At 44.3% G+C, this 24,517-nt stretch overlaps 2 protein-coding genes across 3 annotated transcripts in view; one reads left to right on the forward strand and one right to left on the reverse strand.

Annotated features, from left to right (window-relative positions):
* Positions 1 to 445: 445 nt before the first annotated feature.
* ARL1 (ADP ribosylation factor like GTPase 1) lies at positions 446 to 10,919 on the forward strand. The gene is made up of 6 exons (XM_037884215.2): positions 446 to 924; positions 4,691 to 4,828; positions 5,607 to 5,688; positions 8,504 to 8,615; positions 10,211 to 10,389; positions 10,607 to 10,919. The coding sequence occupies exons 1-6, from the start codon at positions 921 to 923 to the stop codon at positions 10,635 to 10,637; spliced, it is 546 nt and encodes a 181-aa protein (XP_037740143.1). The 5' UTR covers positions 446 to 920; the 3' UTR covers positions 10,638 to 10,919.
* Positions 10,920 to 11,698: 779 nt separating this feature from the next.
* UTP20 (UTP20 small subunit processome component) overlaps positions 11,699 to 24,517 on the reverse strand; it is an 83,957-nt gene continuing 71,138 nt past the window's right edge. Inside the window, exons 53-63 of one of the 2 annotated variants that reach the window (XM_043545298.1) lie at positions 23,240 to 23,309; positions 20,931 to 21,113; positions 19,798 to 19,929; positions 17,817 to 17,949; positions 16,369 to 16,565; positions 15,909 to 15,980; positions 14,502 to 14,765; positions 13,239 to 13,365; positions 12,392 to 12,537; positions 12,020 to 12,214; positions 11,699 to 11,973 (exon numbers count right to left, since the gene is read on the reverse strand). In XM_043545298.1, the coding sequence (XP_043401233.1) occupies positions 12,059 to 12,214; positions 12,392 to 12,537; positions 13,239 to 13,365; positions 14,502 to 14,765; positions 15,909 to 15,980; positions 16,369 to 16,565; positions 17,817 to 17,949; positions 19,798 to 19,929; positions 20,931 to 21,113; positions 23,240 to 23,309 (1,480 nt within the window). In that variant the 3' untranslated portion in view covers positions 11,699 to 11,973; positions 12,020 to 12,058. Of the gene's footprint in view, positions 12,215 to 12,391; positions 12,538 to 13,238; positions 13,366 to 14,501; positions 14,766 to 15,908; positions 15,981 to 16,368; positions 16,566 to 17,816; positions 17,950 to 19,797; positions 19,930 to 20,930; positions 21,114 to 23,239; positions 23,310 to 24,517 lie in introns of both variants that reach the window. The other variant, XM_037884173.2, reaches the window with a different exon arrangement.

Below are 24,517 nucleotides of genomic sequence, written 5' to 3' on the forward strand. Positions count from 1 at the left end.
GAGGGATGGGAGAATAGATTCTCTTCTGCTTTGCAGCTTTTAGAGGTGTACCTTGGAGGACAGAACTACAGTCCTGGCCCGATGCACAGTAGTATAAACACTGTTTGCAAAATTACACTTTAAAAAAAAACCCTCTCCATGCTTCTGTTGTACCCTTCCATGGCTTTGAAGGCAGTAGACCAAATTCAGAGTGGGTCCTTCCCTGCTTAATGTTTTGCCTTTCAATCCTTTTGTCCCCTTGTTCTGACACAGGATTGTAAGAGGGTGCAAGGCAATAGCCCCGCTCCTGACTATCCTGAGTAAAAAGTGGGAGCTGAAGGCAGGGTTGCAAAGACCGGGTGGGTATGACTGTAAAGCTGTTCCCTACCCCCCTGCCTGTGAACAATGCCTAAAGGGGGACGTGCTGCGCCCTGCACCGCTCCTCCCCTTGGGCAGGGAGCAGTGCTGAGGCCCGGAGCCTTACCGGCTAGTTACAGCCCGCCGTGCTCCGGCGCCGGCCGCGGGCCAGAGGCAAGGGGAGGAGGAGGAGGAACGCGGGTAGCCCCGCCCCTTCGCGCTAGCAGGCCACGCCCCATTTGCGCCGAGTCACCCCTCCCCTCCGCGGCACTTCGCAGCCGCTCTAGCACCCGGGTCCGCAGCCGCAGATTCGTCGCTTCGCGTTGGTGGGAAGAAGCCCGGACGGTGGGGGCGGGGGAGCGTCCCTGGCCCGCGGGATTAGGGAATCCTGCGCGCGCTCCACCCTCTGCCCCCGTCAGCGGTGGGGCCACGGGGCCCCTCCCCCACCGCCTCCAACGGCTAAATCTCGACTCCGTGCCGAAAGCGGGAGGCTGCGGGCGGCGCCTCGTTTACTTCCCGCAGCAGGAGCGACTGAGTCGACGTGGAAGCTGGTGGCGGCGGCGGCCTGGGGCGGCGGCGGCACCATGGGTGAGGACCGGGGTGCTGCGGGCACGGGTCTTGCCGGCGCTTTGCCGGGGCGGCGCGAGACTCGGCCCCACAGTGCTGGGCGGGGGCCCGGGCCGCGCTGCTGCTCGGGGGCGGGGAGCCGGGACCCCCCGCCCCCCGGCGCCGGCAGGGGAGAGAGGAGTGGGAAGTCCCGGCCTGGCCGAGGCGACTGCGTGGGTCGGTGCCGTGGCGGATTGTGCCATTGTCGCTACTTCAGGGCGCGGTCCCTGGCGAGGGTCGCGGGGAGCAGGCAGAGCTTCCCTTCCCGGAGCCCCCAGCAGCGGCCGACGCGCCAGCTTAAACGCCGGTCGTGTCTGTACAACGGCCTTTGAGAAAACCGATGTAAGGGCGCTACAAAGGTAAAGCTGGGGCAGAGGCTGCCCCTGCAACCAGAAGTTTGTCAGGGAGGCTCAGTGGCTGGGGCACTGAGTGGACTGGGACCCGGAGCCATGGGTTCAGTTCCCAGCTCTACCACCACTTTACAGGGTGACCTGGCCAAGTCAGTTCCTTATCTGTGCCTCCATTTTCCCATCCGTTAAAATGGGGATAATGATACAAAGCTCCTTTGTCCCGATGGGTGTAAAGTGCTGTAATCTCCCTGTCTAGTCCCAGTGCCACAGTCTCTCCTGATCTCTCAAATAACTTCATCTGATAGTTCTTCTAAACTATACCTGAGACATTGCCATTTACCTAATGCAGTACAGTATCTATTTGAAAGAAAACAAAGTTAAATGCAGCTTTATATGTTCTGCTCTGTACAACTGAACACCAGGAATGTTCTTCAAAGTGTTGATGACTCTACTAGAGCCATCAACTCAATATTTGATACTATGGGTGTAAAAATACAAAGAGAATCTGAGATGGATATATTGGACTGAAATAGAATCTGGTAGGATTTATGCAGGCACAGCAATCATTAACCACAAACAGTAGTATCTCTGGTTGTGAAGCAGTTTCCAATCAACCTTGCTTTTCTGTTGATCACACTTCCTCAAAGTGGGTGTATTTCTAGTGGGGTCCTCTAGGGGTTGGCTCTTGACCCTATGCTATTTAACATGGTTATCAGTGACCTGGAGGAAAACATAAATTCATGGTTGATAAAGTTTTCAGATGATACACAAATTGGGGGAGTGGTAAATAATGAAGAGGACAGGTCACTATACAGAACGATTTGGATAGCTTGGTACAAGCTATCAGTGTATGTTTTAATACAGCTAAATGCAGATGTACACATCTAGGAACAAAGAATGTAGGGTATATTTACAGGATGCGGGCCTGTCCTGGAAAGTAGGGACTCTGAAGATTTGGAGGTTCTAGCGAATAATCAGCTGAACATGAGTTTGCAGTGCGTCATGGTGGCCAAAAGGGCTAATGTAATCCTTGGATGCTTGACCAGGAGTCTCAGATAGGAGCGGACAGGTTATTTTACCTCTGCATTTGGCACTGGGGTGTGACTACTACTGGAATTCTGTGTTTAGATCTGATGCCCACAATTCAAGAAGAATGAAATTGGAGAGGATTCAGGGAAGAGCCCCAAGAATGATTAAAGGGTTAGAAAACATGCCTCATAGTGAGAGACTTGAGCTCAGTCTATTTGGTTTAACAAAGAAAAGGTTAAGTGGTGACTTGATTACAGTCTATAAGTACCTACATGGGGAACAAATATTTGATAATGTGATCTTCAGTCTAGCAGAGAAAGGTATAGCAAGACCAGCTGGAAATTGAAACTAGATAAATTGAAATTAGAAGGTGTAGATTTTTAACAGAGAGGGTAATTAACTGCTGGATCAGTTTACCAAGGGTTGTGGGGGTTTGTCCTCACTGACCATTTTTAAATCCAGATTGGATGTTTTCACTGAAAGATCTAGGAAGTATATTGGGGAAGTTCTGTGGTCTGTGTTGTACAGTAGGTCAGATCATGTGACACCAGTGACCCCTTCTGGCCTTGGAGTCGATGAAATCATTTTGGGCTGGACACATAAGCAATATCAACTGGAAATAAAATTAGATTTAAAGCTTTTTGTTACCTCATCCTGCCCCTTTTATTTTCCTACCACTTTGTGTTTTGACAACTACTTTGAGACCCACATAAATAAAAGGGGAAACTGGCTATACTATTTCTCACAACTTCCAGTTCTAGTATTAGGTGTTATAAATATAGTAGGTAAAATAATTTTCAAATAGAATAGTAACTTTAAGTTGGTGGTGTCCCTTTATGTACCACATCTAGAATATTGTGATCTGATCTCTTTTTAGGCAGGATATTTGCAAAATTGTTGACAGTTGAGCTTGCAGGAGGACATGTCCCATCCACCCAAAACTTCTTATTGTCAGGCTTGTAAAGTTAAGGGGAAAGAATTATCTCGTAGATATGCTAGTTATATAGCTAGCAGCAAACAGACTGCCGGACAGATTGGATGTGGAATACCAAATAAGGATGTTACACATTAGATGATTGACACAAAGTTAACTGGAATGGAGTCATGAACTAAGGCCTCACTTCAAAAATAGTTTTATTGCTTGTGTAACAAAACTCAGCTTGGGTGGTGCACTCTTTGGTCCTACAAGCATGCCTATTCTAATCGTAACAGTTTGATGTAAAGTTTCTCATTAATTTGATTTGGAGGTGTCGCCTATAAGGTCAAATTTTGAACCTAGCCCATCTCTTTAAAGCTCTGAATTTAAACTAACAACTGTCTAGAATGTATTCCACGTGGATTAAAAAACTTGTCTTGAAAACGAAGTCAGGTCATTAACATCTACGCTAGTTTGCAGTATTGTACTGTTTCTCTCTACAGTGGAAATGAAGACAGTTGAAGCTGTCGCTTAACAATCTGTCTGTTCAGCCACCCTTTTCCTATTCCTGTCCCAGTCTAGGTGAACACTTCTGAATGTGGGTTAGACACCTGTTTGTATACATTTATTGTCAGTACACTTTCATAATCTTTAACATTAAAGACATGGCTACACTTAAAACACTGCAACAGTGCAGCGGCACCGTTGTAGTGCTTCAGTGAAGACACTATTCCGCTGGCAGGAGAGCTGCTTCCATCGGTGTAGTTAATTAACCTCCGCAAGAAGGAATAGCTATGTCTCATTGACAGCATTGTCTCCACCTGTTGAGCTTCTCTTGTCAACATAGCGCTGTCTACAGCAGGGGGTTAGGTCGGTATAAGTGCATTGCAAGGGTGTGAATTTTTTCAGACCCCTGAGTGACGCAGTTATAATGATGTAAGATTATAGGTAGACCTGGCCTCAGTTAGCATATATCAGACTATACAGCATGTACCCTATTAAACTAGTAAATGTACGTGTGGGTGGGTCATACTGAAGGAGAACTTAATTTCCTTTCTAACATCAGGTTTTGAAGGTCCCTGTGTAATTTAATGCACCAGAAACATAGAGGGCAATAGAAAAAGGAATAAGCATTTGCTTCTCTACCGGCAGATAGTGAACTAACAGCAGGAAAAATTGCTTCTGCCACCTGATCTTACTGACTGAGGTCAAACTTTTGGAGAACAGGAAGGGGTAGGTGTGATTGAGCCGGCAGGTATGTAACTAATCAACAGCTTGAGCTGTTTTCACTTCCCCTGAAGGGAACAATCTAGTAGTTCAGACTAGTGGATATTTTTAAAGCAGATATACTTCCTGGTGTTCAATAGGACACGTTGTCAAAGCTCTCTGACTTCTTAGTGTTAGTGCTACTATAACATGGTACTGAAATTTTGTTTCTGTTCTGTTTTTTTAGGTGGCTTTTTTTCCACTATCTTTTCCAGTTTGTTTGGCACTCGGGAGATGAGAATCTTAATCTTGGGACTAGATGGGGCAGGAAAAACAACAATTCTGTACAGGCTACAAGTTGGTGAAGTTGTTACCACCATCCCCAGTAAGTGCTTCTCTAAAGACTAACTGATCCAGTGAAGATCTAATACATACACTTTCTTTGTTTATGAAGTGTGCATGCACAAAGTTTGGTTTAGTTAATCAGCGATCTTTAGAAGTTGCTGGAACCTCATGTATCCTTGTTTGTGTGTCTTCCCATATGCAGCTACACTGAGAAAGTATTTAATGCTGCTAACTACAAACTAAAGTGTTTAGCCACACATCTGAATTTCGTTACCATAAGTTTGGTAGGTTCTTGTTATAGCATTAATGTGCACTAATGATGGCAGTCTGGCAAAGTCAAGCTCTCAAATGTATCTTTAACATGAACTCTGTGAAGGCTCTGTTTGTCTACACATCAAATTCTCTAGACAGGAAAGAGAAAGTCAATGCTAAATTCATTTTTGCTCTGTTTATGTTCATTCTCACAGGGAAAGCAGGGGTCCCTGGGCCTAAGCTTTTGTTATAAACAGCACCCTTATTTAAAACAGCCATATATATACTTTTGTAACTCCACAAATTTTTTAGAAGTTACTTTTATTTCTTTTAAAATACTGCATTTTGTCTCAGTCAAAGCATAGTGCATTTATTTGATCATAAAAAAAGCAGCTAGTAACATGATCTATGAAGAAGTATGGACTTAACTAGCTGCGTAGGCGTTAATTACACTTGTGAGGATTAAAGATTCTAGCTGAAGTTGGAATGTATTACAGCTCCTCTCTTGCTGGAATGTTCTTCCCCAAGAGCAGCACTAAGGTAGTCTCTCTCTCTATATATTTCAGCAATTGGTTTCAATGTTGAGACAGTAACATACAAGAATCTAAAGTTTCAAGTCTGGGACTTGGGAGGACAGACAAGTATCAGGTAAGAAATTTCACATTACTGAGACTGATACGGCATAACCAACTGGAATGAACACTTGGGACCTGATATTCAGAAGTGCTGACAACATAGAACTTTGGTGGGAATCTTGGGTGCTCTGTACTTCTGAACATCAAGCCCATAAATTTGATTTTAGAAGCATTCCAGTTATGAGGGGATAGTGGTGGTATGGAATGCTCTTACGTTTGGTTTGGCTAAATACATTAAACTTTGCAATCCAATTTTCTGATACAAAATACAGAAACTTTATCTGTATGCAAATAAAAATGTTAAGGAAATAAGGTCTTTAAACGAATTTTTCTACTAATCTATGCAGTGTTGAGATAATAGAAGCTGGTTATGCTTAGCTTTATTTCCATGTATCTTTGAAAATATCTCGACATTTTAGCATGTTAGGCTAAAATGATAAATAGGGCTGTCGATTAATCGCAATTAACTCAAAAAAATTAATCGCAGTTTTAATTGCACTGTTAAACAATAGAATACCAATTGAAATTTATTAAATATTTTGGATGTTTTTCTACATTTGCATATATATTATATTCTGTGTTGTAATTGAAATCAAAGTGTGTATATTTGATCATTTTTACAGTGCAAATATTTGTAAACAGGGGAAATAGTAATTTTCAGTTTACCTCATACTAGCACTGTAGTGCAATCTCTTTGTGGCAAAGGTGCAACTTACAAATGTAGATTTTGGGGGAGGGGGGGTGTTATATAATTGCACTCAAAAACAGAGCAATGTGGAACTTCGGAGCCTGCAGGTCCACTCAGTCCTACTTCTTGTTCAGACAATCGCTAAGACTAACAAGTTTGTTTGCATTTGCAGGAGATAATGCTGCCTTTTTCTTGTTTGCAATGTCACCAGAAAGTGAGCGCCGGCATTTGCATGGCGCTTTTGTTGCTAGCGTTGCGTATTTGCATGCCAGCTGTGCTGAACATTCGTATGCCTCTTCATTCTTTGGCCACCATTCCAGAGGACATGCTTTCATGCTGATGATGCTCGTTTAAAAAAAAAATGCGTTAATTAAATTTGTGACACAACTCTCCCCCGAGGAGTTCAATGTCTCCTACTGTGTTTTACCCACATTCTGCAATATATTTCATGTTATAGCAGTCTCGGATGATGACCCAGCACATGTTCTTCATTTTAAGAACACTCTCACTGTAGATTTGACAAAACACAAAGAAGGTTCCAATGTGAGATTTCTAAAGATAGCTACAGCACTCGACCCAAGGTTTAAGAATCTGAAGTGCCTTCCAAAATCTGAGAGGGACGAGGTGTGGAGCATGCTTTCCAAAGTCTGAAAAGAGCAATACTCCGATGCAGAAACTACAGAACCCAAACCACCAAAAAAGAGAATCAACCTTCTGCTGCTGGTGCCTGACTCAGATAATGAAAATGAACATGTATCGGACTGCACTGCTTTGGATTGTTATAGAGCGGAACCTGTCGTCAGCATGGACGCATGTCTTCTGGAATGGTGGTTGAGGCATGAGGGGACATGAGTCTTTGGCGCATCTGGCACGTGGATGTCTTGAGATGCCGGTGGCTACAACAGTGCCATGAGAACACCAGTTCTCACTTTCAGGTGACATTGTGAACAAGTGGGCAGCATTCTCCTGCAGGTGTAAACAAACTTGTTTGTGCGATTGGCTGAACAAGAAGTGGGACTGAGTGGACTTGAGGGCTCTGAAGTTTTGCATTTTGTTTTTGAATGCAGTTTTTGTATATAATTCTACATTTGTGGGTTCAACTTTCATTATGGAGAGACTGCACTACAATACTTGTGATAGGTGAATTGAAAAATACTATTTCTTTTGGTTTTTTACAGTGCAAATACTTGTAATCAAAGTGAGTACTGTACACTTTGTATTCTGTGTTGTAATTGAAATGAATATATTTGAAAATGTAGAAAACACCCAAAAATATTTAAATAAATGGTATCCTATTGTTTAACAGCATGATTAATTGCACAATTACTTTTTGACAGCCGTAATGTTAAATTTAGGAATGGGTAACAAATTCCTTTGAAAATTTTAATGAGTAATGATATAGTACAACCTTGGGAATGTGGTCATCTCTTGCAGTAGATAGCCTTTTGTGGAATCTTGTTTGCCATGTTTCTTTCAAAAATAGACTTTTACAAACTTTAGTTGCTAAAGATCAAGAACTACTTTCCTCAGATGCAAACCTCACTTTTTTTGATCCTGAATAAAATACTTCAGTAGGCACAATTCTTCTAAAATGAAGATTTAGTTGGGAACCTAGTTAGTTACTAGTCAGTTTGAAGGATCAAATCGGGTCTTATTTTTTTGTTTGCTTTAATTTTTTTGCCTTAATAGCAAAATCCATGGCAGATGCTTTTTGCACAACTAGTTTTGTGAAACTTTATTTAAAGCTTAATTGGAGTTTTCATGGTAAAAGACAGGGCTTAGAAACACTTAGCTGAAATATCTGTAGCACTGCCCCTCAAAACAATGAACTTAACTTTGGCACATCTTCATTCTGCCAATAAATAGTTGTCCACAAGTAGTTTTACTCCCTTCTTCTTTGAGTAATAGTGTTTGGAGTGGTCTGCTCCTTTCCTCCCCTTTTAAGATACTAGTTGCCTTTTAGGCCACTTACCTGGTGGGGACAACTTGACTCTCCCTGAGCAAGTGGTTTGTGTGTGTTTGTTTTTTTTTTTCCCCCCAAGCATTGGCCATCACATTGTTATAATTGCCATTGTGTTGGGTTCCTTTCACTTAGTAAAACTAAACTTTATGTGAACTAAACTAGCCTATTCTTTTCTAGGCCATATTGGCGGTGTTACTATTCAAATACAGATGCAGTCATTTATGTAGTAGACAGCTGTGATCGAGACAGAATTGGCATTTCAAAATCAGAACTTGTTGCTATGTTGGAGGTAAGAAAACAAAGATACTGTTTGGATAATTAAGATACTAATTGCAGATCTTTCTTCTTAAAGCAAATCTAAAACAAACCAGCACCTACGACAATGAACTCTGCTTGGAATCAAGTTGTCTTACATCCTTAGGAAGGAAGTAGCATATTACAGTAACTCTTCACTTAATGTTGTAGTTATGTTCCTGAAAAATGCAACTTTAAGTGAAATTGTTAAAGGAATCCAATTTCCCCATAATGTAAATGGAGGGGTTGGTTCCAGGAAAAATTTTTTTGCCAGACAAAAGACTCTCTCATAATATACACACAGTGCATATGTTTTAAACAGTTTAATAGTGTACACAGTAATGATGATTGTGAAGCTTGGTTGAGGTGGTGAAGTCAGAGCGTGGAAGAGGGAGGGATATTTCCCAGGGAATGCCTTCCTGCTAAACGATGAACTAGCACTCGGCTCAACCCTCAAGGGTTAACACATTGTTAATATAGCCTCACACCCTGCAAGGCAGCAGGAATGGAGGAAGGAGACACATCATGGCAGAGAGAGTTGTGCATTGCCCATTTAAGTATGCTGACCCCACTCTAAGTACGCTGTCTTTTAAGTAGATCAGCAAGTTGACGGCAGCAGTTGCTGCCAGCAAGCTCCCTCCATTGGGACCCTGTCATGTCTCCCATCCCACTCTGTGGAGATGAGGTACAGGAGTGGGGGGCAGCAGACACCCTAACAATAGCACCCCTCTTTCCCCCCCCCCACCCCCTTGCACAGCAAGCAGGAGGCTCCTGAGAGCAGCTCCAAGGCAGAGGGCAGGAGCAGCACACTGCAGTTGGGGGAGAGGGACAGCTGAAGTGCTGGGCGGCTGCCGCACAGCAAACTTAGGGGGGCTGCTGGTCCACCCTGGTTCCAAGCCCCCACCAGCTAGCTCCAATAGGCCGCTCTTTCTGCAAGCAGTGGACAAAGCAGGGAGCTCTGCACAACTTTAAACAAGCATGTTCTCTAATTGATCAGCAACGTAACAATGTTAACCAGGATGACATTAAGTGAGGAGTTATTGTACAAAGCTTTTGACTGCAGAATATTTGCAATATGTTTAATGCCAGTTCAGATAAGCCTTTGTGTGGGCACTAGCCTGAATATAATCTGTTACTAGCATAGCTTCTTAGTGCTTTGTCATTATTCAAGGTCCAGTTCTGCCAGCCTTAAACTTAGTGATATCAGTGATTTTAATAGGATTACTTATGAAATTTAGTATCTTACGATGCAAGGGTGGCAGAATTGTGCCCTAAGTAATTGAATTTAATAAACTTTGAATACCTTTGTTGGCCCAATGAATGATAAAAATCTGTACTTGGATTTAAAGTATTCTGTAAAACAGTCTGTTTGAAACTGCTTTCTAAGGGAAACTGACCAGGAGCAAAGGGAACTGGCATCAAATTTTAGTTTAGGTTTACCAGTAAGCCTAGCTTTTACTTTTGAAGGATTTACTTATATAAAGACTGAAAACTGAAGTTTTCTCTACATTGAATAAACCTGTAGTTTGCTTTAAATTCTCTTGAGGTCAGGGGAAGAATAGAGTTACTTGCATAGATTTCTTTTTTTAGGAAGAAGAGCTGAAAAAAGCCATTTTAGTGGTGTTTGCAAACAAACAGGACATGGAGCAGGCCATGACTCCCACAGAAATGGCAAATTCACTTGGCCTACCAGCTTTGAAGGACAAAAAGTGGCAGATTTTCAAAACCTCTGCAACCAAAGGCACTGGGCTTGATGAGGCAATGGAATGGTAACTGTTTAACTCAAGTCTTGATAACTAATGCTGTTATAATGTTCCTCAAAAGGATCTAACATTGGATATTTTTGGTGCTAATTTTAACTTTTTTTCCAAGTGAACAAAGCATGAGCCCATAGGCTACATGATTATTCCAGGGCACCATGCACAACTTCTCTGCATACTGGAAATGGAGTCTTCAGTAAATAAACTCGCTTAATTTTTTCCTTAGGTTGGTGGAGGCCTTGAAGAACCGGCAGTAAAAACAACCTTGCCACATGATGGTTAAACACATCCAAGCTTCCCTTTCGTCAAGCAAGTTAATGCCACGTACTGTAAATAGGACTGAGGGAATTGACTGTTGTAAAGGGGGCTGACTTGTCTTGTAAACATACACTGAACCAACTGAATGTCTGTCTGTATTATATTAAAATACTCCTTCCTTGCTCTCCTGTGTTAAGGTATGTACTTATGTTAATTTGTATGGAAGACTTAATTGACAATAGACTGAGACAGGTTAAAATAAATTTTTGTTATGAATTTTAGTAGCATCACCTATTTTATTCATGTAAACACTAATCTTTGAAGTCTAAATATTTCTGTTATGTGCATGTCCCACACTTGAAGCCTGTCACCTGTTTTGAGCTACTTTAGAGTGCTGTTAGAAACTCAACGGAGCATTAGTGCTCACTCTCGTAGACCATCCCCACTTCTTAGTCATGAGTTGGAAAGTCTACTTTTGAAATTAGTATCTAGGTGTTCAGAGCTGGAATCTCAGCTGCAGGATATATCTAGCAGTCTTCCAGATTTGAAGCAAGTGCAGGGTTTTTTGTATTTTAACACATGATGGTAGCAAGTTTTGTTTGAGCAGGTAAAATATCTTTCAAAGATGCTGTCCCACAAATGTTAGTATTGCTCAGTCTTAGAGGCTAGGATTGAATGTCACCTTACGTAAGTGATAAACTCCCTATAGCTGTGCACACTAGGTATTTAATGTGATGTCCAGATGACAGGAGTGCTCATTACCCTACTTTGCACCATTTCAAGTTGGGGATGGGTGAAGTAGCTTCCTTCTCTGTGTTAGGAGTAGTTCTCCCCGTTGGCAGAACCTTGCTCCTTTCTGTGGTCACATTGCAAAGTTAAGTGATTATCAACTGCCCTTGTAACTACCAGAGTATTGGATGTAGCTGCCCTCTGCTGTTACCGCTATTCTCTGTATTCATCCTTAACCCACAGAATATTTAAGGGACTCGTATGGCTTTTTATGGTAGATTTCATATGTGCAGCATACCTGAAAGATCAGGGTGGAACACTGAACAACAGGTGCTTTCAAGCATATTTAATTAGAAAAATGCACAGTCTTAGTATATTAACTGTACATTCATGTGTTCCATATTTTACTCATGCACGGCAAGTCAGCCTGTAGCATTCTCTGCATGAAAGGAGCGCAAACAGCTTGATGGCTTTTACATAAGATCTGTGCAGACTTTACAATTAATTACAAATAAATACATTAAGAATGAACTCATGTGAAAAAAAGAGGCTGTAGCTCTCTACCCTGTGTTAGGTGTTGGAAAGAAATTCAGTGCTCTGAATATCTCAGCAAGTAGAGTCCTTCAGTACTGCACAATCAGGTTTATGCGTCAAATATATACATGACCATACAGCTGTTTCCAAGTATGTTTCATTCCACCATTGCTAAGTCTTTTAGCGCATGGCTTCTTGGTTTCTTTGCCTTGTAGCCAGGGCGCAGGAATTCTATTTTCCTCTTCCTTGCTTCTATTTTATTCTTGTGTTTCTTCAGCTTCTTCCTGGCAGCAATCTCAGGGTTCGCTACAGTCTAATAAAAAGCAGAAATTAATTTTGTGCTTTTCAAGAATATGGTGATGTTTAAAGCGGACATTGTCCCTTTAAAAAATCTTTCTGATGAAGCACCTCTCAAGTAAGGTGCTGCCTTTAAAATTTCTAGTACTGTTTTCTACTAAAAGGGCAATCAGAGTTGAGAATAAAGTCTTACCTGCAGTGCTCTCTGTTTTTTCCTGATAGCCCTCTTCTGACTAGCCTGTTTCTGCACAGAAGCAAAGGCAAGTGAAAAGGTCTCCAGGCCAACTAATTTCTTGAGCAGTTCTATGATTTCCTGGGAGAGGTTCTTCAGTGTTGGATCTAGTAAAATAAAGAGATGACTTCCTAAGTCCTCATTCTGAAACAGTCTACTTAGAGAACTCTGCTTGTACATTGTGTTTTCATGCAAATGGAAGAGAAATCAGTAAACTCTTAAAAGCGAAAATTTGTCTTTGGTGCTTATTTTCCAATGGCCTAACCTGCATGTAACACTGGAACTTACCCCAGACAGCATGTTTCCTGTAGAAATGAATTGCACATCAAGCAGTGTTCAGGAACATGTTAAACAGGAGCTGCACTAATGTCTTTTTTTGGCCATTTTTCAGTGAGCCACAATGGACAGTACTTATTCAGGAGTGTCATGGGAGGGGGAAACAACTAAGGAACATTTCATACACTTCGAGAAGTGTACTCCTGCCTCCAGATCTTAGCGCTTCATATTTGTAATAAGCTTGCCTATTTCCCAACTCCCCATCGTAGCTCTGTGTGTGCCACGCCTCATGGTCACATCACCTTTCCCTCTGCATGAGTCCCCTTCCTCCATCTCATGTTCTCACCTGCATCACTGCTTTCCCCATCTAAATCTCCTCTGCTCCACTATCCATGTATGCTTTAGCTTCCACTCCCTGAATGAAGGCATCTGGGTGTGAATGACAGAGGGTGGTTGGATTGGGGCTGTCTGCATGGACAGTGCAAAGCAGAACAGACCCAGTGCCATTTCCTTAGTGGGGTTTGGCAATTACCTTGTTCTGCGTAGGTGCTACTCAGCTCTCTGTGCAGAGGGGTGATGATTGTTGGAAGGTATGGCTTGATTCTGTCTTTCCCAAGATCCACTGCTACAGCTCCAAGGAACTTAAAGATGCAAGTTCTCTGAAAGTACAGACATGCCAGAAATGAGAGACTGGAAGGGAAAAAAAAACCCACAGCTGTGGTTCTCAAACTTTTTTTTTTCACAGACTACCTGAAAATTGTTGAGGGTCTTGGCGGACCACTTAATGAACTTTCCAAATGTTGTTTGTACCATTAGCTAACTATTGTAAAGTGCTTTGGATAAAAGCGCTATATATATAAAAAAAAACATAATAAACATTTTTTGTTCTACAAATAAAAGTGCACAACTCCTATTTTAATAGCAGTAGTCTTACCTTTCTAAGGGGATGGATGTGCCCTCTCTCCTCTGCTGCAGCAGCCCCCGAGCTGGGGCGTCTCTCCCCACCGCAGCCCTGCACATCCCAAATTCCCCCCTCCATGTACCCCCTATTCCTCAGCATCTGGTCCATGCACCTCATTAGTGGAGCCACACAGATGGGTGGCCCTTCATTCTCTCATATGCTTCTGCCCAGGCGTACACATTAGAGGGAACTACCCATGGCCCACCTGTACGGAGCTTGTGGGTCACAGACCAGAGTCTGAGAACCTCTGCCCTACCAAACTGTCACCATGAGCTGTGTGGCAGCGGACCAGTGGGGAAGGTAACACTTGTGACCCTGGCTAAGGGAGAGAGGGTGTGTTCTGGTGCTTCATGGGAGCGATGAGGGCGGAGCCTAGCGCCCCAGGCAGAAAGAGGAAGATGGAACTTTCCCCTACATGCCTGTCTGGACACTGAGCATTTGTTCCAGGACACACGTGGCTCCCAGCATAAAGAACAAACATTCGTGGAGCATCCTGACTGACCAATTCATTCAAAGTTAAAAAACACTAATGTAGAGAAGGTGGAGGCCTGGGAATGAAAGGAGCAGAGGTGGGGAAAGAAGGTAGAGCAGGAAGCAGAGGGAGGGAAGGCAGAGCAGAGAAACAGAACAGGGACTCTCTACAGCAGCAAGCTCCATCATCTCTCGCTACTCAGAAACTTTTATTCCTCCTTAGCCTAGCACCCACCTCCAGCACCTGCCTCCCAGCAGGCACCCCAAGCTAGTTTCTGAGGGGCTAAAGGACAACATTGGTAGGCTTTCCACCGAGCAGCTCCCAATGCTGTCAAATGGAGGGAGGGACAACACAGTTCTTACCTTCACAGGGTTTTTAGGGGAATATGCTGCTTCTCGCTTTGCCATCAGAGAGAGTCTTTTCATCACCCACAACACTGTGGCTGGTCTGCTTTTCTCTTCCGCTTCGCCTTCCTTCTCTTCCTGAGCAGATGCTGCCTTTTCACCTTCATCTTCAGAAGCATTCTCCTGCCCTCCCATTTCATAATCTTTGGTCTCCTCCCCTTCCTCTGAATCTGGGACCAGAAGGTAGAGAACTCTGGCCACGAACAACAAGTTCTTTATAACCTTCAACAGTGAAAAGAAAAACCAATTGAGCAGCCAGTACGGACCCTGGGGCATGAAGGAGGCAGGTGAGAGGTTTTAAAGAGGTTGGGATTATCAAACCCAAGGGAGTGCAATTCATGTAGACCACTGCACACAGCAAAGCAAGTTTTGCACTTAGAATGCGGATACCCCCCTTTGGGCCCAATCCAAAGACCATAGAAGCCAATGGAAAATTCCCATGGACTTCAGTGGGCTTTGGGATCAGGCCCTTTGAGAGGAAAATGTATTAAGGCCAAACAGTTCAGAATTATGCCATAGCACATATCAGAGAGTTATCTCCAGCGCCCCTACAGAGGCTGCCCTGGGAGCTGGTGGGGATGCTATGGTCATGCCCACATTCTTCCCCTGGAGATGGCTAGCGTCCACAGCAGTGCTCAGAGGGAGCAGGCTCTATGTCTAGCCAGGGCCTGCAGTGGGAGTGCTCCTTGTGGCCTGCCCAACCTAGAACAGAATCTGGCTCGCACTGGGTGGATCTAAGCCAATTCCAACGGACATCAGAACTTCAGCTCAGCCATATAACTCAAGCTGAGTGCAGAAGGATCGGTTCACAGCAAGCAGGCAGGCTTCGATTCTCCACCCTGTCTGAGCTGTACTTGCAAGGGGGGAGTGAGGTGAGCTGGCTGCAGGGAAGCTGGTTGTAGCTCCATGATTCAGAGATGCCCAGCCCACCATGTGAGGGCTGCACAGGACAGCCCTGGGAGTTCAGGAACCTTCTGCCGATGAAGGATCTGGTATCACGGAGCCCCACTCCAGCATACAGCCTCCACGCGCTGCTAGGCCTCCTCTGCCTCTCACGCTAGATGTGACAGGGCAGCTCAGGTGGGTAGAGGCAGCGCTACTGCCGGCAGATTTACATCAACAGAAAGTTCCTCCACACAGACAGAATTTTCCACTAGGCCATTTGCATAAGTGCTGATCTCAGCTGACCAGAGAATCTGGTTCTCTGGCGATATGTTATCTTCACCTCAACGTTCACCATTTCTATGGCATATAGAAAGTGTTCCACTTTCGAGCCAAGAGCACTCACGCTTTCTGTAGGGATAGTGGATTATCCCATAGTTTGGTCTATACCCCCAGCAGTTTGAAATCTACTCAGACTCGTACCTGCTCTCCCAGAGACTGATCCAGGAACTTGGACTGCAGCTGGTGACAGAACGCTAAAGCAAGTTCCTTCATCTGTGGAGAGAAAAGGGAGTTGGAATTCTTTACATGACAGGGAACATGCAGGATGATGATGTAGCCCAAGGGGTTATTTTACCGTCCTACAGAGACAGTTCCCAAAGGGTAACGGGAGGCCCAAACACTTAGACGGGCTAGAATTCTTGCTCAGAGATACTGATCTTCATGGGAGCCTTTTTGCTGATGAGGGCGAGACCTAAGGGAGGCAGTCTGCAATCCTATGGGAGAAACCTGCCAACAATCAGTACAGAGCAGTGGAGAGCGTCCAAACTTTAAAGACAAATGGGAGACCAGCAACTAATGCTACTTTGCATTGCGACAATCAGAAACACCAGCCAGGCGACAGACACTGGCTCCGGGGGGGAATTAGCAGGAACATCCTTACCTTTTTGTCCAGCTCATCTGTGAAGAACCTGGTCGCTGCTGGCTCCACCGTGGTCTTTTTGCTTTTGCCTGCCTTCCTCTCATTCCATTTGCTAACAAGTTCCTCTGGCTTGTGAGAAGCAAACAACAAGCCAAAAATCTGAGCAGCAGTCAGCCACACCCAGCTGTGCGGGTACCACAAATGGGACTGAACATGACCTTCAGGGGAAAGAAAAAGCTTTTCAACCAACATAACCTTTTCCATATGAGAGGGGAAAGTACCCAGGCACCTCTGCAAGGTTGTGCGCACGCGCAGCATATACAGTTATGAGGACTGGAGTCATCACTGTTCATGCTACAGTCAGGAGGAGAGTACTGTAAACTGTGCTGATTTGTTTTGAGTTTGACTGCAGGCTTCTGGGCCACCAGCCACTCCAAGCCAGCCCAGGACGGCAGGGAACAAAAGCTGTGGCCATCTGAGAGCCCCCTCCCCTGCATCAGAACAACACTCCAGTAGGCTACAGCAATGCTCCCATCCACGAACAGCCTACATTAGTTTAAGTGCTGTGGTTTGGAACTCTGCTGTTGAGTATTTTTTTAAACAAGGGGCTGTTCAGTGACTTCTCCCATGAGCCATGTTGAAGGTCTCAGTCCGGTTCTCAGGGGACAGGTGACCACGCTCTAAAATCCATCACCACTGGCAACCTTATAGAAAAGCTCAGCAAAGAAGCCAGTGGTTGCCCTCTCTCCCCTAGAGCTTCTATCTCCAGCCACACACTGAAGGACAACAGCGGTGCAGCATGGGGAACTTTGCATCACCTCTGCCCATGCTGCATCTGTTCCGTGGATGAATTCCAGACCTCCAGGCCTGTCAATGACGCCTGCTGGGATTTCTAAAAAGACCCTTGGAGGCCTGTTGTTCTTTCAGACACAATCAATCCAATACAAGCCCTTTTCAGACTGCGAGAGAAGCAATTAAAAGAAAATACAACCCACCAACGCCACATGCCAAAATGAGTTAGCTTAACGTGTCAGTGCATCACTTACGGCCAATCAATAAAAGGGTTTTGAGATGGACCTTCCAAACACACACCCTGTTTAAGAGCTGCTGTGCCACGTGTCACCTGTTCACTGGCTGCTATTTATGATCTGACAGAGAAAACCATTTTTCTTAGAGAACTGAAAGCTGTACTCTAAGGGGATGTAATTACAGCCAAACAGGCACCAGTCTGGATTACCCAAAATCGTTCTTAGCAACCAGAAGAGAGAGGCAGATCGTTTTCACTGATGGTCTAACCTTTTCTATTAGCATCTGTTCTTTCACTAGTAACTGCCATATATTATAGATGCCTCTTCAAAATGCAAATCCTACTGCACAGATCTTTGTCTGTTTGCATCAGGGCAACCACAACTACACAAATTACCAATAATCTTAGTTCTAATACAGGAGAAAATATTATTCATACTTACGCCAGATATTGCTCAAAATCTCATTATGTTTGGTTAACAGAATAATGTTGCATTCCTTGATTAATTTTATTATCAAAGTAAGAAAACTGAACAACAATCTGTCTGCTGCCTTTTCTTCAGTCTCTTCTGTTATCTAAAAAGAAACAAATCAACAAAGAGACAGTTACAATGGCTGGCTAGAATTGTACAGAAGGGCTTATTTTGTATGTTTAATATTTAACTGATGGCTGAAGTCTTCCACATTGACCCCTATGACCGCTTTATATTTACTATCTAAATTTAGTGTAATGAGTCCATTAAAACTGTTTCACAAGGATTCAGTTTCCAAAGGAAGATTGCCGTGTTACTCGTCTCTGTATATATGTACATGCAGGCATATGTACACAAACACACTATATCATTTATAACTAGTACTTAATCCTCTCATGAACTAGGTTTGACTTTATCGGTAGCAGCTGTGAAGCACCGTGTTCCTGTTAGAGTGACACAGTGTAAACTGCATAGTATTAAACTGCTTCCTGCTTTTGATCAGCTCTGCAGCTATCAGCTTGACTGTAGTAAGCCTGCTTATCCACAGGATCATGAGGGATGTACATGTAGTGATTACAGTGTCAGCAACCATGTCAGACTAATCCAGTTGCAGCTGTAGTCGTCTCACATCACCTGGGTCTTCCTTGAGCTCTTCTATCTTGTTCAGCGTTTTGGCATTCCTGATTAAATACATGGCAGCTTCTTTATGACTAGTGATTAGTATCACAGAGTGCTCACCAACTGATCAGAATCAGTGGAAGCCATGTAATCTGAAGCCAAAACAGATGCACTGAACTGACTTTCATCATATAAACCAGTGACTGAATTACACGAAGGGAATTGTTCTGAATACTTTAATATTTTCTATAGGTTAAACGAAGAATCACAGTGCAGTATTGCTGACCTTTCATATCTATGTAAACCTATGGGTTTCTGGGAGTTGATATTCTCAGTGACAAGAACACCATCACCTTGATATTTAGTCTGGTTTTCAATAAATGGATCCCAAAAAGTGTCAGACGCGACATCAGCCCCCTGCCCATTTCTGTGGTTCTACAATCCCCATTTTGTTTAAAGGAGTGTTTCTTCTCTCTTACTGCTGTGGAAGAGCCTCACCCAGACAGGGAGAGCTGACACGCTACACATCAAGTGCTCTCAAATGCGCAAAGTCAACAAACTATAAAAAGAGACGGTCAGATGGTTTTTCTCTAATCTCTTCCGGTTCCAGTCATAGAATCATAGAATATCAGGGTTGGAAGGGACCTCAGGAGGTCATCTAGTCCAACCCCCTGCTCAAACCAGGACCAATCCCCAATTTTTGCCCCAGATCCCTAAATGGCCCCCTCAGGGATTGAACTCACAACCCTGGGTTTAGCAGGCCAATGCTCAAACCACTGAGCTATCCCTCCCAATAAAACAAAGGAGACAATCACCATAGTCATCTTACTACCATTATTTTATAGTGCCCAGGAGCATGCTGGGCACCTCGCAGCAGACCTGTCCCTGTCCCGACGAGCTGACAATAGGAATTTCAGATGGGACAATGAGCAAGGGTGACAAAAGCTGGAGAGAGGCTGGGGCAAGAAGAGCTGACATTTACAGCAACATGATCGTGTGGTCACTCAGCACAGGTATGCATACAGTTTGGTGGTTCTATTAGATTCTCCCACACGCACATGCAGACCAACCCCCCTGTAGACTGACATGTCACATGAGAAGGTTTTCATTTACAGACACAGTGTGATTTTTAAGTTGACAGTGTCCCTTTAAGAACTTCTGTATTGGGCACATGTCTCATCAGTCATGCTGGTCAAGTAACAGGCCCAAAGAGTTTAATCTTTTATTCTTGCCTCCATTATCCTTTTCTCTTCCCCCTCCCACTTATTTATTGCAATTTCCCCAGCTAAACCTGTCTCTTTCCCAAAGTTTCATCCCTGGTCTAATGACTTACATCTTCAAATTTCAGAGGTTCAATTTCTTTTTCGATCAGTGGGAGAACGGCTCCAAGTTGACTTTCGAACGCCACTCCCTCGGCTTCCACGAACAAACCACAGGCCTGGGTGGCTAGCCTCTTGTGTGAGCTCTGCCAACAGAGAGGAGGGCAGAGCAATCATTATTTCTTGATATAATATGAAGAACTCATCACTCTGTAATACAACTCAGCGAATAAGGCACTACATTTTCAGATGTCACTAGTGATTTTGGGTGCCTCTGTTCTGCATACCCAAACTGGGACAATTTTAAAGGAAATTGATTTCCAGAATGTGGGGCACCAATCCACGCTGTGAAAATCAGGCCTCTTTATGGTGTCAGGTTGGGAGCCTAAGACACGCAATATCCCTAGTCGTGTGAGGAAACGTAGGCTCACAGCATAAAGCTGAACTTTCAAGAATGCTAATTTTTAGCAAGTTTCCAAAACTACAGGGTTTTGAAGCACAACACAAAGTTACCCGCAGCTTCAGACCATCTATTTGATTAGCATATTGTAGATGAAAGAGCTCAAATGGAGACACACTTTGCCTACTCAAAAAGTCAACAGAACCACTCAAGTCAGGACTGGACCCAAAAGGTCTTAAATCTGCTACATCCCAGCAATAGAGAGGATGGACTAAGCAGCAGATGAACAAAAATAGCACCATCTGCCAATTACTAAGCTCAAATTCAAGGGGATTTTGCTCAAATTTCACCACCAAAACGTCTACCTTTGGGCAAACACTGAACAAGGAGAATTGTTCAACCCAAATGGTGAACTTTCAGAAAGCCATAAGCGTGTAAAACAAGGCAGGCTCTAATGGAAATTGTTTTATAACCTTAGCTACAGCAGCCACTTCTGCTGGGCCTATTCAAGAATGAATCTACATAGCTTCTTCCTCTCCTTGCCAGAGAGAACTCTGCAGGACAGTGGAGTTTTAACAAGCTGTGACTCTAGGACTGGTATGCTCCACAATCTTATCCCTGCACCACCACACAAGTTTAACTAAACACACCACCTACCCTCTGAGATTAAACATTTATAAACCCCAGATTTGCTCCAGTTCCATTCTCTCAGTGAAAAGAGCTGGGGTGCACTGAAACGAATAATACCTTCTCGCTGTTAAACCACATAGTGACTAGTGAGAACATCAGATCTCGGTTTGCAGAGTCTACTTTAATGAGCAGAGATTTGTTTGCCATGGCTGCCATTTTCTTGCACTTGGCAGAGTCGTCATTTACCATCATCATACAGAGAGGGACAAAGAACAGCCCACAGTATTGATGGAGTAATCCCTGAAAGGAAACAAATCAATCAATCACCTGGCAATCTCCAGAAGGTTTTCTGCATTTAAAAAAAAAAAAAAAAAAAAAGAGGTTTTATTTTACCCCCCAACACAAACAGGAGGATTCCTGAGGCCCAACTCTGGGCCCAAATAGAGGAAGCCAAACAGAGGAAGGGTGGTCCAGTTGTTGGACTTCAGAGACCTGTACCTGCTGGTCTGCCACTGACTTCTCATGCAATCTTGGGCAATCCACGTATTTCACAGAGTTAAAAGCCAGAAGGGACCATCCGATCAACCCGTCTGCCCTCCTGTGTACCACAGGCCCTTCATCTTCACCCAGAGACCTCTAGATCACGGGTTCTCAAACTTTCTGCCAGCATGACCCCGTTTTAATGAAGTCTTTCTTGCCACGACACCAGAAGAGCGAGATGGCGTCCTCCGCACAGCGTGACCTCATATGTATGTTGTGTGCAAGGTCACGCTGCATAGAGGATGCCATTTTGTGGAGTGAAATGGCATCCTCCATGTTTTGTGACGTTCATGCTGCATGGAGCAAAATGGCATCCTGTGTACAGTAGGGATTGTCATGACCCCATCTGCTGTGGTTGTCACCCACAGTTTGGGAACTGCAGCTCTACATTAAGCCCAAAGACCTGAAGTATTTCAGTCCTCAGGAGACTAAAATGCTGTGTGCCTCAGGCAGAGAGCAGGAGAGACCAAGGTGCCATTAATGCCTGAGGCCCTTGTCAAGGCAGGGAATTAGTCTCTCTGTGCTTTGCTTCCCCATTTAATCCCTACCTCACAGGGATGTTGGGGGGATAAATATAGTAAAGCTTGTAAGGTGCTCGGACATCGTTGGAATTGGAGCCATCTACATATGATAGATCAGTGGCGCTCAAACTGTGGTCCCCAAACCTAGAGGGCTGCAGAGGAACATTCCGGGGGTGGAGGAGCATGGCGGGGCCCAGGTCAGCCCTCATGAGGGGTGGGGAGGGAGCACCACCCAGCCCCGCTCTGCCCCCAGACCAGCTCTGACTCCAACCGCAGCTTCACTCCACCCCCTGCTGTCCCCAACCCAGCTCTGCCCTCATTCTCTCTCTGCCCCCAGGCCAGCTCCTCCTCCACCCCCAGTTCTGCCCCCAGCTCCGCCTTCAGCCCAAGCTCCTCTGCTCAGCCAACTGTGCAGTAATGGAAGGGGGGTGTGGACAGATTCCATTACTGGTAAACTGGGGCGCACCAGGAAAAGTTTGGGCACCACTGCGATAGATGGAAATTCACATCTCATGCATGATGGGCTTTCTTCCCATTCCTCCCTGAGTCTCCTACATACCCCCCCATCCACGCTCACAGCCTCTGGTTGAGCCCAGCAGTTGCAGCAGCACTGCCTGGAGTCAGCAGCAGGTCTGTTTATAAATAAATGTAACGCTGTTTTAAATGTTGCTCTGTACGGACATGAGACCAGTTCTTTAGATCTCGTTGTGAGTCCCCCCACTAAAAGCACACTCTCTCTCCAGAAAAGCCAAGACACAAGTCTGGAGATTGTTGGCCAAATTAGTTTAGAGATGGGAAGTCCAAAAAAAGATTTAGGAAAATCTTAAGAACAGGGCAATTCTTCAAACAGCCTAGCTTTAAAACTCCAATGCTGACTTTTTTCCTAACATTTCTGAAAAATGTTCCCCAAAGTTGAAGGGAAAAGGAAGCTCATAGAAGGCTACTTCAACCTGAACTACAGAACAGCTACTGCTTCTCCATTATACAGTGATTGCATTTGAATGCACTCCCCCGTCCTGCTGTGTTTCATTTCTGCTCTTTTAGCATTTCTCACTAACTCAAACATCTCCAAGTTGGTTTACGCAGGTTCTAGTGCATATAGGAACACCATTTTGCTTGTAAAATGAGCAAATCTGACATGGAACCACTGAAAGACAATCTGCGTGAAACTCCAGTGTGTCATTGCAACTGTCACTTTTTAGAGCAGAACCAACACTAACGTTCTGAGAACTGTGCCGTACATTTGTGACAGGAGAGGATGTGAACAGCCAAGTGCATCCAGTTCTAATAAATCTGCAAATCCAGTTACTGGATATAACTGAAAAGCACAAATTGTTTGATGCTTGAAACTAAGACATACGTTACCTGAGGGAACATTTCGAAGAGGTAAGCAATCATCTCCAGCGCAGACTCTCTTCCTGTCTCATAGTCATAACTGAAAGAAAATAATTAACAAGATGGAGTGGGTTAGTATCTTCCAAAATTGCAAGAAATTCAGAAAACTGCAAACATTTTGGGTTTCTCCAAATATATGCACCAAGGATCTTTGAACAAACAGATCTTTATAATCAATGCCTGTTCCATAGTGGAGACAAACAATTTGCTCAACTTGCTTAACTGAAGACTAACACATTTGAACTGTGATAACTAAGAGACAGCCTTACTCACCTGGAGAAGTACCTCTCCCCTCCGGCACCCCACAGACACTACTGGAGGAGTAAGATACTTCTGAGTGGGGTAGGTAGCAGGATTCAGCCCTCCATGTTATGTGTTCTATCAGCAGAATTCACAATACACAAGAGGACCCACTGATGAATGCAGCGTCAATGGAGACGTCATTCTAACCCCAACTAGTTTATTTTTTGTAAGATCCCATCCATCTTTCCACTTGGGCAGTGGTCCTTTGGGGATGTGCTTGCCATGAGTTACCTACCCATGCATGGGAGGGAGGGGGACTAAAGACCTCCCTTGCACCCCAGTGCAGGTTACCTGGGACTTGGGTCTTGGCATTAGGAGTAACCAACCACGGTGACCACTTACTCCACCTCCCAGAGCACATGTACAGGGACAGGAATGGGCAGGCTGTTGGCTCTACTCTTCCACCCCGCACTTAATGGCCAACGCTACTGAGTCAGCATGGAGGGTATTGGAATATGCTGCTGGCACTGAGAGTAAATTATACGGGGACATTTGCAGAATGCACCAGAATGTGTTGTAACTGCCCGAGGCGGATGCTGCTGATGCAAACTAGAAGCTACTTAAGTCTGTGTTAACATCATCCCGTGAAGAGGGCTACGTTAACACGGTCCACAAGGGGCAGTTAGCCCACCACACTGGCGTGCTCTGTAATTCACTGTCACAGTGCATGTGGATGACGGGGATGTGTACACAAGCCAGCAGTGCAGCTGACTAACCATTAACAGCAAACAATTAAAGCCATACTTTGGTTATGTAACAGCAACAGACAAAACCAGTACAGAAATTAAGAAAAGATCGATAGGTGCGGTATCTATTTGCCATAAATGTTCTTTCGTTTGCTTCTAACAAAGTGAACATTTTATTTTTACAGCTAGGAAAACGTGGTGCCAACCCTGCATACCCTTATTCTCATGAGCAGGGCCACTGGGATCAATGGAACACTTG

The sequence above is a fragment of the Chelonia mydas genome, chromosome 1 (assembly GCF_015237465.2).
Source record: "Chelonia mydas isolate rCheMyd1 chromosome 1, rCheMyd1.pri.v2, whole genome shotgun sequence".
Taxonomy (NCBI): Eukaryota; Metazoa; Chordata; order Testudines; family Cheloniidae; genus Chelonia; species Chelonia mydas.

What these genes read in the sequence shown, in the direction of transcription:
- ARL1 (XM_037884215.2), top strand. An exon ending in AGTTGTTACCACCATCCCCA is followed by an intron (nt 4,829 to 5,606) that starts GTAAGTGCTTCT and finishes TATATATTTCAG; the next exon opens with CAATTGGTTTCAATGTTGAG. An exon ending in GGAGGACAGACAAGTATCAG is followed by an intron (nt 5,689 to 8,503) that starts GTAAGAAATTTC and finishes ATTCTTTTCTAG; the next exon opens with GCCATATTGGCGGTGTTACT.